We start from the raw sequence: 13439 nt of genomic DNA on the forward strand, positions 1-13439 counted from the left end.
GATACAGAATCATGTTAATGGCAGAAAAATAAACAGGGACCAGAGGAGAGAATGACCTGGCAGCAACCAAGATAGGAAGCACTTTGGTTTTTCTTCTCTCGTCTGAGGGAATCATTCCACCTGCCTGTAGCTATCCCTTAAGAAAAGGACCTGCAGGAAGAACTGCTACACAGAGAGGAAATCACATCTGCTTTCCTTGTAGGATGGATGCAAATGGAAAAACCTCGCAGTTGGATAGAGTTAAGCCTCAGTGGATTCCAAAGAAGGATGCTCCAAGCCAGAGCCCAGGAAACCCAGTAGCTGCTCTGGCTCGCTGCTCAAAAGTCTTTGGAACTGAGCAGAGCGCAGCCTGGAAGGTGAGAACAAGCAGATATTATCCCCTGTGCAGAAACAAAAGAGGGGACCTGGAAATGAGGATCCTCAAGTAGGGTCTGCTCAAAGGGAAAGATGGAAAGCCTAGAGAACCCACATCAGCCTAGGCAAGGCCCTATCCATCTGCCCCTGCCTGCACAGGCTCTGCAGCCAGAGCAGCAGAGGCTGACCATCTTGCAGCCATGGCAGGGCCCACATCAGTGGGATGGGTGGCACCAGGCTATGGGCTCATCCAAAAGCCTGACCCTTTCCCCTCAGATACTGCTACAGGCAGCACCTGGAATTTGCCAAGCACAGAGCTGTCAACATAGGCAAGGGATTTCTGAGACTATATTCCTCATCAGGGAAGACAGGTAAAAACTGCAGGAGACGCACTGTGGGATATGCTTAGCTTAGCTGTCTGCATGTCTGCTTATTAAGCTCTGAGATTAAGGATTTAGTTCCACATGTATCAGTTAACTTAGAACTAAAGCATCACTTCACATTTTAATCTCAAGTATGCTGCATTGTCTTGCCCGCTTCCTCTTGTGCCCTCTCCCCATGACCTCTTCCTCAGCAAAATGCTGGGAAGTTATTAGCAAATACTATGTGAAATGTTTAATATCCAAACAGCAGGGTCTGGCATCCCATAAGAGATTCATAGCCCCTATGGTCGGGACAAGAAAAAGAGGGATTGTTTGCAGGCGCCCAGGTCCTGCTGGTTGATGCTTTGAGGCTGGTGTTGTTGCCAAGCAAAAATCTCATAGTAAAGTGTCCCTTCAGACAAGTTATAAACCAGCTAGGAAGGAATGAGGTATTCCAGCTGGGGTGAACCCCACTTTGGCTCTACCCACAGACTGTGCACAGAAACAAAATGTGTTATTTCAAAGTATTATTTCAAATGTACAAGTGTTATTTCAAATTCTATTCTCCAGCACTGTTAGTGGAAGGCATCTCCCTCTTCTGTTCTCAAAAGCGTTTATGTTAAGGAAGGCTGAGCTCCTTCTGTCTGCAGGAAGGCTGGGATAGACCTTTCAATTGGCTTATGATTTATTTAAAAATTATAAAAGTATTTGTTTATGTGTTCATCAGGGTTGGAGAAGTTTCAAAAGTTGCAAAAGGTTTTCTGAAGCAAGATCACAGAGCAATTGACTGGCATAAACGTTTTCCCTAAAAATGCATGAGGTTTTTTTTACTCCAAATATGATCCAGAAACAAATCATGAAAAAAAGGTGATGGATGATGGGCAATGTCCGAGATGTCAGGCTATGCCCTTCTGGCACCAAGGCAAACCCCACCCAAGGGAGGGAGGCCAGTCACACTTATCGCTGTGACTGCCACGCAGAGTTTGCTCACTGTCCCACTTAGAAAAACAGCATAAACATCTCTGAGCACACAAAGTTCCTCCTGGAAGTTGACTGCACTCAGATTGACTGGAAACACTGACTTCAACCAGGCGAGCATCTGCTCTGCTGCTGTGCCATTGGGCAGACACCTACGGAGGAGGCAAGGCCAGGGCTTAAAGGCAATGCCCATGGGGCACAGAGGACTTCGAGCAGCAGACACAACAATCCCCGGTCCATGGACAACAGCAAACAAGGAACATGCTGCCAGCAGCAGATGATTCTGCTTTCCCACAGAACTGAGTTCACAGGGAAGTTTTACTTAGTGGGACAGTGCCATGACTTAAAGGTTAATATTCAAAATAAACCTATAGTATAAAATTTTGTGTGTTATCTAGAGTAATAGAGTTGGAGGGGATCCAGGGCTCACTTTTTCCAGGGACAATGTGGATTTCATAGTGGGGACCATGGGGCAGACACTGCAAGGAGTAACTGGAGCATGTGATAGCTCAGCACTGCACTCTTCAGATCTTCACACTGAGGCAATGCAGAGCCAAAATAAGGAGCTTTCCCAGCATAACAGGAAAAAGAGGCAGAAGGGTGAGGAGCAGCCATCCGTGACTGTTACCCAACCTGTGATGAACTGGCCTAACTCCTGCACACTTGCACCCACCCCCTTGCACCCTCTTCTCCAGCACTGCAATGTCTAGGAGTGCTCTGATGTCCCTAGGAGGACTGATGTCCCTTCACCAGCCATGAGCACTAAGTTTCTCTGCTCAGCTCCATAGATAAGCAGCTCTTTGTCTCCTGGACCCCAACCAATCCTGAAAGGAACAGAGCAGCATTTGCCCATTGCTTTGCCTAAGCTTAGGAAACCAGAGAACAGCCAGCCTCACCAATAGCCCACCAAAGATGATGCCTGACAAGGTCCCCAAGAAGCAGTCCAAAAGGAAGCTTCTTTCTGTGGATCTTTCAATCTGAACCCAGCCCTTGCATCAATCTGAGAACACAATTTTCAGGGGTTGGTCAGGTAGAGAGCATAGGCTGCACCTCAGCTCATCCCCTTCAGCTCCCCATCCTACTTCTGCTTCCCAATCTCTGGTATGCCCTGTTCAGGCACACACCACTGACGTTGCAGGCCACCATGTCCTCCTTATTCTAACTGTTCCTAAATACTTCTCTTAGGCAAAGACAGAAACTAGTCTTTTTATTGAATGTGCCCGAAGCACCCATAGATCATTGTGTATCTCTCCTACTCTATTACTTGTGAATCCACTTTGTAGACCCCTAGTATCACTGGGCCAGGGACTGAGCCTTGCTTCTGGGAACTGGAAAAGGCAGAAATAGGGAAAAGAGAGCATAAACAATACAGGACAAGGATTTTCATGTTCTCATTTTAATGATGACAAACCAGATTAACACCATAGGAGGGATAAGGGTGAAAGACTGTTTCCCAAACATACTGCAGGTGTTCTGTGAAATAAATCAACATTCTTTTGGAGAAAAAGAAACTCTTTCAATATTTAAATTAGTTGCTTGAAATTTTTAAAAGGGAGGAGAGATTCTTGATGAACATCAGCTTTTTCATGTTTTACCAGTTTCTGGAACAGGACCAAGGAACAGCTATTGTATGAATGGATATAAAAGGATTGCTGAAGACTTCTCTTAGTGTTCATACAAAGTTGCGGGCAATGGCCAATACTTTGGAGAACTCGCCTTCTCTTCTTCGCAGTGTATAGGGAATTGGTGTTTTTATTCTCGTCCCTATTGGATTTCCATTATCTTCTATGAGTACCACATTGTTGGAATCAAATCTAGGCGTCATAGTGGGGCCAGGCATCTTGTGCCCTACAATTAAAGCCTTCTTCTTTTCTCCTTTGATAGCCAGAAGGATCTTGTCTCCCACTTTGCCCACGCCAGTCTTGTTATACACGTGGATACATTTTGGTGGCCGGTGGTACGGCGTGTTCCCCAAGGTGCTGTTGTCCACCACTCGCACACGGGTTAGTTTCTGTATTGCTCGGCACGCTCCAGTGATGCTGCCAAAAGACAGGAGAGAATGAGAGACAGATCTCCTCAATAATCCTCGGGGAGCAAAGGCAAACCCAGCACAGAATCTTGTCATTACACAAGCCACTCGGAAGGCGCCAGTAACAAATATATACCATATGGGTGACACACTGACTGCATTCAATGTGCTCTTTGAAAGCCAGATGCTGCTTTGGGCTTTGCACACTCTTTACTAAATGTCAAATATAAAATGACCTTTCTACTCCGAAAGAAAACTAAAAGACGGCATGAAGAGTGGCTTGCATATCATGAGCTTTTTAGCAACTGCAGATAATCCAGCTTCAATCTACAAGTAAAAAAAAGCACTCACTTCCGTTTCAAACAGCCTGCAGAAGCTAAGACTCAAGTCAGGCTCTTCCAATCTTGCACACAGTCCCCAGCACTAAGGAATTCTTTGAACCAACCTTCCCTTCACTGAAGTCTGTGAGTTTCACAGTTTTTTTGCTCTCAGTGAGACTTCTGAGGTCCTACTGCGGCTGCGCTAAGCTGTCCCCAGCTAGAATCTAAGAGATCACCACCTTCCCCATGTGGAAGGAATCCAGAGAGACACAATCTCTTCTGTATGCTTGCTTTGCAGGAGTAAGAAACAACATAAATAAACTGAACAATACTAAGTTGTTAGGTCTGACTCTGAATATATTCAGTGAGCTCAAACTCAAGTGATTTGTTGCCTTCCTTTGAAGGACACCCAAACACAGACCATTGGAAGATCCTTTCTGCTGCTAAACAACTGTTTTGCAGTGAACTACTAGAAACATTCTGGCCAGAGCTGCAGAAATGCCAACCTGCTGCCAGCTGAATTACTCAGTGACAGTATATGGAAGCTTTCTAACCATTCATCTTGTTTTTCAGAAGTGTGTGAAGTACATAGGGACCATCATCCCTTCTTGAAGAAGAAGGGCTTGTATTTGCAAAGCTACCTAAAAGATAAGCATGCACACCAAATGTGGTGTGGATGGATATCAGTTGAAGCAGGTACTTTTAAACATGGTGAAGGAAGGCAGCAGAGTCAGTATGCATTAGTCCAACTGCTCCAGAGGTCAAGCACTGCCTTTCAAGATCTGTTTCCCATAGCAGATTTAGTTTTCCTCTCTCTCTCTCTCAAAAGTCAGTAATCTCTGCAAGCAGCCACCCTCTTGCATCCCATTCTCTGGTAGGGATTGCAGTACACCACACTCTCTCCTCTGCCCACCATCTGTGGCCACACAAAAGGGAAAGCAGAAGGGAGGAGGCTGAAAAAGGTAAGTGTTGTCACAGGAAGGAGCAGGGAGAACCTCGGTGGGACCAAGTGTACAACACAGCAGTAGCAAACAGATATAAATGTGACTGTCCAGGAACCACTACACAAGAATAACTGCACTGGGAGAACTTTTTCTTTCCCTTTTTTTCTTCAGTTCTGCCAGTCTTGGAGCAACACCCCACAAAGAAAAGGTCTCCCCATTAAGATTTTTTAAGTCCTGCTCACCTTTATGGACTAGACTTCACCTCCCTCTCATTGTCAATCATATATGCTTTAAATGTATATTGGCCAAAGCTCTTGTGCAGCTCACATACAGAGAAAGGTGGGAAGACCTGGATATCTCCTCTGAATAGTTCCCAGAACTATCATAAAAAACCCAGCCCTAAGCATTGTCTTAATCCCCTCTCAGACCACAGTCCTGGGAATGACTATTCTCATCCTTTAAACTGAAGCCCTGACCCTTCAAAGAGTTATAGAGATTCCCCAGATTGACAGAGTGTACTGTGAGATTAAGCTCTAAACTTTGTGCAAAGCATTGTAAAATGTGAAGTCCATAAATCTGCCAAGAGCCTGGAACAGGAAACAAAAGAAAAATAACCAAATAGACACTGTAAAGTATGAGAACATATTTTTTGAGATTATTTTTATTCTAAATAACTTGAATAATTTTAAGCAGTGTAATTGGTTCTCCATCAGCTGGGGCTTGCTATTGGGTTTTTTGCACTTGCATGAGAAACACAGACATTTTCAACTTCTGCTTGCAGGCTCACGTATCGCTGTCAAAGGCCTAAAAGCCTCCTTACACATGTATGAAAACGCAGAGTTCAGACTGCCAGGAACCTACAAATGGAGTATCTGGGCTCACTTTTCAACCTATGAAAGGACAACTGTGAGATTTTGGGTTTAATTTTTCTTTTTTTATTTTTTTTTTCTTTCTTTTTAATTTCTTTTTTAATTACCCTTTTGAATTACAAATGTTTATCTTATTCTTGATCGATTTAACAGCCTCTCATTCAATCGTGAAACATTCTGAAGAAAGCAAAAGCAAAATTTGAAAGTTACCTGAACTGTCGTAGGATCACAGCACTGGTTAGATGGGTTAAAGGTAAACCAAGACGTCTATTCAAGAGAGCCATTTGGTAACCAAGCCTGCATAAGAAACAAAAGAATTATTAACGTCGAAAAACAGACAGAATTTGGTTTGCTTTCTTTCCTTTACATGAATCACACACTAGGGCCTCAGCAACTATTTAGATGCTGCAATCCACAGGACACAGAGTGGTAGCAGCATCTGCAGCACGCTACAAGCAGATCTACAACCCCTGCCTGAATTCAGGAGGCAATGTAATTCAGACACATAAACTACAAAGCTGGATTCAGTATCACTGCATTGCAGTTTCCTGCACACAGAGGTAAGGGCCCTTCTGTGTGCATTGTGAATCATGGAACAAGAATTGAGAATTTCAGGTGTAAACTGGTTTTAGAGGCTGCAGTGCCCAATAAAAGCCATCATGGCTACTTGTATAAGCTACCAAGGTTACTTATAAGACCAAGCAAAAGGCCAAATAACCTACAGACTGGCAGCTGTATCACAGGTTCAGGAAACAATGTTCCAGAAACAAGAAACAAATCAGAGGTCCATTGGTGAGGGCATGCTCTCTCTTAGTATACAAAGGTGTGTTAAGCAGCCTGTTTATAGACCACAGTTACACCACTGCCAGTCCTGCCCTGTTCAGTCTGCCCAGAGAAAAGAGTTCTCTGTACCTTTACAGTGCTGTCTCAATGCTGCTGTACACGGTACACCACCCTGATGCAGCAGAGCTGGGTTACAAGGATAACCTCTGACTGAGAACCACACCCTCTTCCCTGCCTACATCTATGGCGGTTCCCTAACCTCATTCTGTCAGACTGATGGGGACCAGCTTGCGTGGGCAGTCACAAAGGCTTATCTGAATCCTCATCACTTTCCCAAACATCATTAAGGGAGTGATGACCCAGGTGGTTATGCCGGCAGATCCAAGTGAAGGGAGGAAACAACACAGACCTAGAGCCAGTCCTCTTTCAGGCCAGCTCAGGTACAGCTAAGACTTTCCACCTGACTGCAACTACTACCATGTGACACTGCTTGCTGTGACCTTGGCAGTGTAACCAACGTGTGCTCTGCTTCTCTCCTTTCTAAAGCAAACACTAAAAATCCATTGACCTCATCTCTCTCTCTGACAGTTCTGATGAGTTTTGGGCCAAACTATAGTAACACTGTAAAGCCATTTTTTAAACTTTTAAAAACAAAAATGAGTTAGCTTCTCTAGGGGGAAAAAATAACCAGAGAACCTTCCGACAGACAATGCCACAGCTCTTATTACAACCAAGTAAAGCCCAACCTAAAACTTCACTCCCTCTTTTATTACTTTTTTTTCTCCAATGTGTTTGATTACTTGGGGACGTATGTAAGTTTTATAGTTTGCAGTTGTTCTACACAGCGTTACCTGAGAGCACAATGAGAAGCACAGGACACATGCACCACAACAATTTTGAGTGGTACTACCTGAGCAAAGCACAGGTGGCAAACCAACTCTGTCATACAGGCAAGTTTGGAAGAGAAGAGCAAGAGCCAAAGCTTATATTTGTTTATAAAAAAAAAAAAAAAAAAAAAAAAAAAGTGCCACTTTTCTGTGGGGCAGATGATCAACAAATGGGTTGAGGGCTTGCCTGTATTTTCTTCTCTCTGAAATGAGACTACAAAAAGATTGTGTTTATGTCATTACCTAGCTGTGTGATCTCAATGACAGCAAGGCACTGTTGCATTTACAGTGCTGCTGGCAATCAAGGTCCAATACCTGGCCTTACTGCTGCTCAGATTTCTAGTCAAGTTCAACTACGCTGATTTGCTTTAAACCCACCATCTGCCTGTGTCCTGTTCTGCCCATGGGTGTGCTGTCTCCCCATGTGAAATTCAGACTTGGCGGGTAATAATGCTCCTACTTCCTCCAGAATCACAAGGAGCCTTTGGATCCCTCTACAAAACCCAAACAAGCAGCAGCAAGTTGGCCTCACTATTGTCATTCATGGACACTTCTTGAGGAGTTCAGATAACACTGTCACCCCTATCTCTATTTCCTAGCAGGCTGGAGAAGGTGTGTTTGCTCATCCTCACCGTGACGTAAGACCAATAGGAGAGGTCTGCAGGCTCATGACAAGGCAGGCACAGGTGTAGGCTCTGCCTGCTGTCAAAGGGACAGCAGCATCAGGACCAGCATAGCCAGATGTGCTTAAAGCACATGAAAATGTGCTATAGTGCTGCCTAAATGCTGAACTCACTCATTGCTCCTGGGAGAAGTCACTGTTTGTTTCTACCCCGTGGCAGCAGCGAAGGTTTGAGGTTACAAAACTACTAGCGGAAGCATCAACAGCATTAAGTGTCCAAGGACTGTTTATTTTTCCAGATGACTCAGTACCCCCTTCTTAGCTAAGAATTATTCCTCAGCACATTAAGAGGTGTCACAAGCTAAGAAATTTTTCATGATTGATTATTTGGTATGAAGCATCCTGTTAGCAACTGAGTAAACAGGGGGGATGTTTCCAATTAGTATGAGGGTTCAGGGTGGAAGGAAAAGAAGAATGCATCTATGGCATGAAGAACAGCATTCAAGGGTGCAAGTGTGTTCACAGAGTGAATCACAACTTCAGCTATTGTAACATGCCAGTTTCCTTTCTAGAAAGGAACAGCCAATAGTCTGGGTCTGTCTCCAGGTGCTCCTCAACCAGACCCAGTCCCAATTTGATCCCTCTGTGGCTGTGAACTTCATCTCTCCTGCCCTCAGTTTCCCCCTGTGGAGCTGCTAATTACTAAACAACTGAACTTCGAAGGGCACAGAAGCCATTCACTCTGCCACACTTGGTGCTGCCACATGGACACTCTGAGTTGGTGCCAAAATTGAAGAGCTGCTGGAAACTGATGACAGCCATCAGCCCCAGAGCCCCCAGCACTTTTCTCCTTCCCAGCACATGCTGCCTCACACCAACTTAAAAAGGCTCAGAGGAAGCTGCACTTAGGCACAGGAATGCATACGATCCAAATTTGCTTCTGGCTCTCCCCAGGTCACCAGGTTTCAGTGCTCACAGGTGTATGGGAAGAGTAACCCCATAACCTTCAAGCACAGGAAAATTCATAGGAATTCCCAGAAGTCTGCCATTGGCACTGCCCAACTGATACAGGCAGGAGTGCACTCCAAAATATCCTGGACAAGAAAAAGACCACCACTTGCTTAGTACTTAGTCACTAATACACTCCTGACCAAGTATTTGTCTTTGAAGGGACTTTTGGAGGTCATCTAGTCCAATCTCCTGCTTAAGTTAGATTAATTTCCAAGTTTTTTACACTAGGCAAGAGCAGATTTTAAACAGACACTATCCTAAAATGAGAGGCCCAACACAAAGGCAACTGTTGATATTACATTGACCACTCACAGCTGCACCAAAGCAGCAATAAAGAACCATGCAGAGGAATCTCTTGCTGTTTCTACCCTGTTGCCCCTAACTTCTAGTAGTGGCTACATCTCATGAACATCACAGTCACAGAGACACCTTGCCCCTCTCCACAGATCTGTTAAAAGTCATCACAGACCTCAGACAAGAGTTCAAAGTAGCATTCAGAAACGGGTGAGGAATTTGTTAATCCAATATTCACTAAAATGACCCTATTTCTACTTCACTGAATTACTTTTGAGCATGCAATAACCTGCTACTGCAAATACTCTTCTCAAGGGCCCTTCAGATTTACCCCATTCAATGCAAAAGACCGACATAAAATTCCAACACTTCTCAACAAAGAAACTCTTCACCAGTTATAAACGTCTGGAAGTTATTTACCCACTGCACCATTTTCAAGTGCTCTAGCTATCACCTTCAGTGGTTTTCCTTGATATTAAAGAACTAACATGTATTTACTGCAATCTTGAGTGGCTTTCGAACAGAGAAATTCTGGTAAGTTTCACCCCAGCTAATAAAATTGGAAAACACAAAAAATATATGCACAGTGTTTTTACCAAATGCGTACAAACACGAGTAGACCACCTCAAGGAACTGACACAGAGCCAGATATATGCCAGACAAGGAAGACAGGATTACATATTCACTTTGAGTGAACATCAGGGCACACAGCACCAAGAAAGGAAGCCCGGTGTCCTCCCAACACACACTTCCATCACCTCCCTTATGCTGGCTTTAGCACTTATGTAAATCAGTCAGTTCTCAGCTAGCTCAGTTTCTTGATCCAGCTCAACCTAAAGGCACACAAACACTGCTGCAACAGAATGTGGCACAACACAAGACTGGGATTTCTCCCACTGCTAAGCCGGACTTACATGATGACAGTATCTCCAAACAAACACCAGGAGATTTGGACAAGAAAATTATCTCTTGTCATTTCAGCAAAAACACTGGTGTGCTTCCCAAGAATGGTCTGCATGAATCTGCTCTACTAATGAGAGCTGAAAAGGCTTGCATCTCAACACTTCAGAAGCCAATGAAACAGCTCTGGCCAAGTCCTTAATAGTGGTCTATACCCTAGAAGACAGTCAAGGCACCATTCTTACCTTGCCTGCCTCCTGGAGTAAATGTAATTTTAAAGAATGCTGTTACCTGGCAATCCAGTAGTACTTTCCTTTTAATCACAAGTTTTGGAACTAACCCTTCCTCCCTATATTCCCAAAATCTGTAATTCCATAATCCTTCAGCTTTTCCTTCTTTCTGTTGGCAACTCATTCACACAGACAGGCCCCATGGAAAACCAATGGATGTTGCAAAGCAAATGCTGAGGCCAACTACCCAAAACCTGCTGTCAAAGCCAAAAAAACCCAGATAAAAATATTCTTCACTTTTATAGCAGTGCCCTGATCTGCACAGTCAAACAGCGGGGACCAACCTCACCTTTATTCTTTCAAAAGATCAAACCAGACATGCTCCAGGCACCGTAAGGATTTGAACTGCATCTGTCATCCATCATTAAAACACAGGAAATAAACCCAAGACAGTACACTCAACGCAAATGCCTAAACCCCTACTCTGCCACTGCGGGTCTATTTATAGGTCTGCCACAGTGAGCTGCAGGAGCCAGCTGTGAACTACGGGACTCAATCCATTCACAGCTCGCCTCAGAAAGGAAACAATGTGATTAAGGGCTTCGTGCGTTAAAAATACACAAGATATTCATTACCAAGACATAACTGGTTTTACCTTAATGACAGGCAAAAAAGCCAGCATCCACAAAGAGGAATTAAGTGTTTTTAAATCTGTTTATGAATAGGATTAGCTATTAAACAGGATATTTACTGATCCAAGTTACCAACAAAAACTCATTACAGGTACATCTGTTAAGAATTTTGAAGGCAAACACACGAACCTCATGTTCCAGACCACGATCAGGAAGGGCAGATAACAAAAGAGCTGCATACTTTTAAAATAAAACTTATTTTTGACATTTTAAGTATCCAGAAGTCACAACTCTTAAGTACTTATGGTACTTATTGTTCTGATATCCAAACACCTAAAATCATCCCATATATTCATATTTACATTCACTGTACTAAAAGTGGGAGGGGTTATTCCCAGTGCACCAGCAGAAAATTAAGCTACAGAGAGGACAACTATCTGTGTGAAGTAAAAGGAAATGAGCAGCAGAGCAGGTACTGGATTAGCCCCAGTTCTCTCTGGTGGGCCTGTGGGGTCTGAGGTGAAGCTAAGAAAGGTCCCTCTCCTGTTTCTGCCTTTTGGGAATTACATGTGAATTCAGAGAACTGCCCACACAATTGCAATTTTACACTGCTATCACCTCTTAAATGTCTCTTTACTGGTTTCAGAAGTATTGAGGTCTAGGGCAAGACAATGGTGGAAAGCCACAAGACCAGATTTGGTTCCCAGCCCTGACCTGGGTGGCCAGGCCCAACCAGTAAGGTGCAATCAAAACCCAGACAGCAGTAACCACGCTTGGGGGAGCTGTGGCAAGGAGAACACAAACAAGAAGGAAGAGAAGGTGTATAGCTATGCCTTGACCATGAAAAAAGGTCAGGAACAACTGACCTGGGCTAGTTGTTCACAGAACAAAAAACAATAGTGGCTCTAGATCTTCCTGATAAAGCTGTACCAGAAAAGGATGCCTAATGCTGTCAGAATTCGGGATTAAGAGAAACATGACCTGGAGACAAAGGCATGCTCACATCGCAAGGCAGTACAGCTTTGGTGGCATAAGCCTCATTTCTCACTCAGAAACTTCCCCTAACTCAGCCTCTCTCCTTCCAAACGAGACCCTTTCAGGCAAGCATGGAGAGCTCTAGAAATAGAAAAGCCAACAGAGCTCACATGAGCATCTGTGTCCTGCTGTTAAAAAGGCTGGCTTGCCCACCTGTTTTTACTACCAAGATTAAGTTATTCATGCTTTTAAGAAATGTCATACTGTCTTTTCCCCCAATTGCCTCCCCTTACTCACTAGACCTCCAAAAGAGGTTTCTGGAGAATAACCAAGAGAGCACAGACTGGCGCCCACACTTCCCGAGTCCCCATGACACACGTGAGTAAATGCCACACTTGTCAGGACACAGGAATTTCGGTCCAACTTTGCTGCATGACTACTCACACCCACAAAAGCCTAACCCCAGCATCGCAGCCCCAGACAAATTCTGAGCTGAGAAACTCTCTGAACACGCAGGAACTCCAGAAGAGTGTTTTTGCTCTCCCCCAGGCCACACTGCAGAGGCAGGACATGCAGTCCAGCGGGAGCGACACCAAGGCTGCAGCCTCAGCTGCTTTGGCGCGGTGTCACCACCCACTGCCGCGCCGCCTGCCGCTCCAGGGGCACCCAAACTCCTGCGGCGCATCTTCGGGGACAACCTCTCTCCGTCCCTCTAGAGCACCAGCCATGCTCAGGGCTGACAGGTTTCAAGGCCTGTGCAGAGCACATGGGGCACCTGCAAGCGGCTCCCTCCAGGGCCGGGACCCGAGCGCAGGGAAGGCCCGGATCCCACAGGCGAGCACGGCAGCGGCACAACCGCAGTGCCCGGGGGCTGAGAGGGGCGGTCCCCGGGCCGTGTGAGGGCCTGTGAGCCCCGGGAAACAGCCAGGGAGCGGGCTGGCGGGGCCAGGCCCTCTGCCGGCCCTGCTGGGCGCTGCGGTACCGAGCTACGCTACGCTACGCTGTGCTGGACTGCACTGCACTGCACTGCATTCCCACCGTCCCCGTCCCGGTCCCGGTCCCGGTCCCGGTCCCGGTCCCGGTCCCGGTCCCGATCCCCCCCTCAGGCCCCCCGCGTGGAGCGCGCGCGCCCTACCGCCCGGCGCAGCCCCCCGTGCGCACGCGCGGCCCCGCGGCCCCGCCCCCGCCACTGCGCGAGCCGGCGGCTGCGCGCCCCGCCCACCGCCGGGGCCCCGCCCCCAAGCCGAGC

The 13439-nt window shown here is 45.8% G+C and overlaps 1 protein-coding gene across 1 annotated transcript; it reads right to left on the minus strand.

Annotated features, from left to right (window-relative positions):
- Nucleotides 1-3074: 3074 nt before the first annotated feature.
- On the minus strand, nt 3075-13367 carry MRPL14 (mitochondrial ribosomal protein L14). Its single transcript, XM_083856724.1, has 3 exons — nt 13326-13367; nt 6067-6153; nt 3075-3733 (listed from the first exon to the last, which is right to left on the minus strand). Exons 2-3 carry the CDS (start codon nt 6138-6140, stop codon nt 3367-3369), a joined length of 441 nt encoding a protein of 146 aa, XP_083712850.1. The 5' UTR covers nt 6141-6153; nt 13326-13367; the 3' UTR covers nt 3075-3366.
- Between the last annotated feature and the right edge of the window lie 72 nt (nt 13368-13439).

Source organism: Zosterops lateralis, assembly GCF_965231275.1.
Source record: "Zosterops lateralis genome assembly, chromosome: 3".
Classification (NCBI taxonomy): Eukaryota; Metazoa; Chordata; class Aves; order Passeriformes; family Zosteropidae; genus Zosterops; species Zosterops lateralis.

Coding starts and splice junctions, on each gene's coding strand:
- MRPL14 (XM_083856724.1), bottom strand. CDS start 6,140: ATGGCTCTCTTGAATAGACGTCTTGGTTTACCTTTAACCCATCTAACC. Junction 3,734..6,066: donor GTGATCCTACGACAGTTCAG/GTAACTTTCAAA, acceptor GTCTTTTGGCAG/CATCACTGGAGCGTGCCGAG.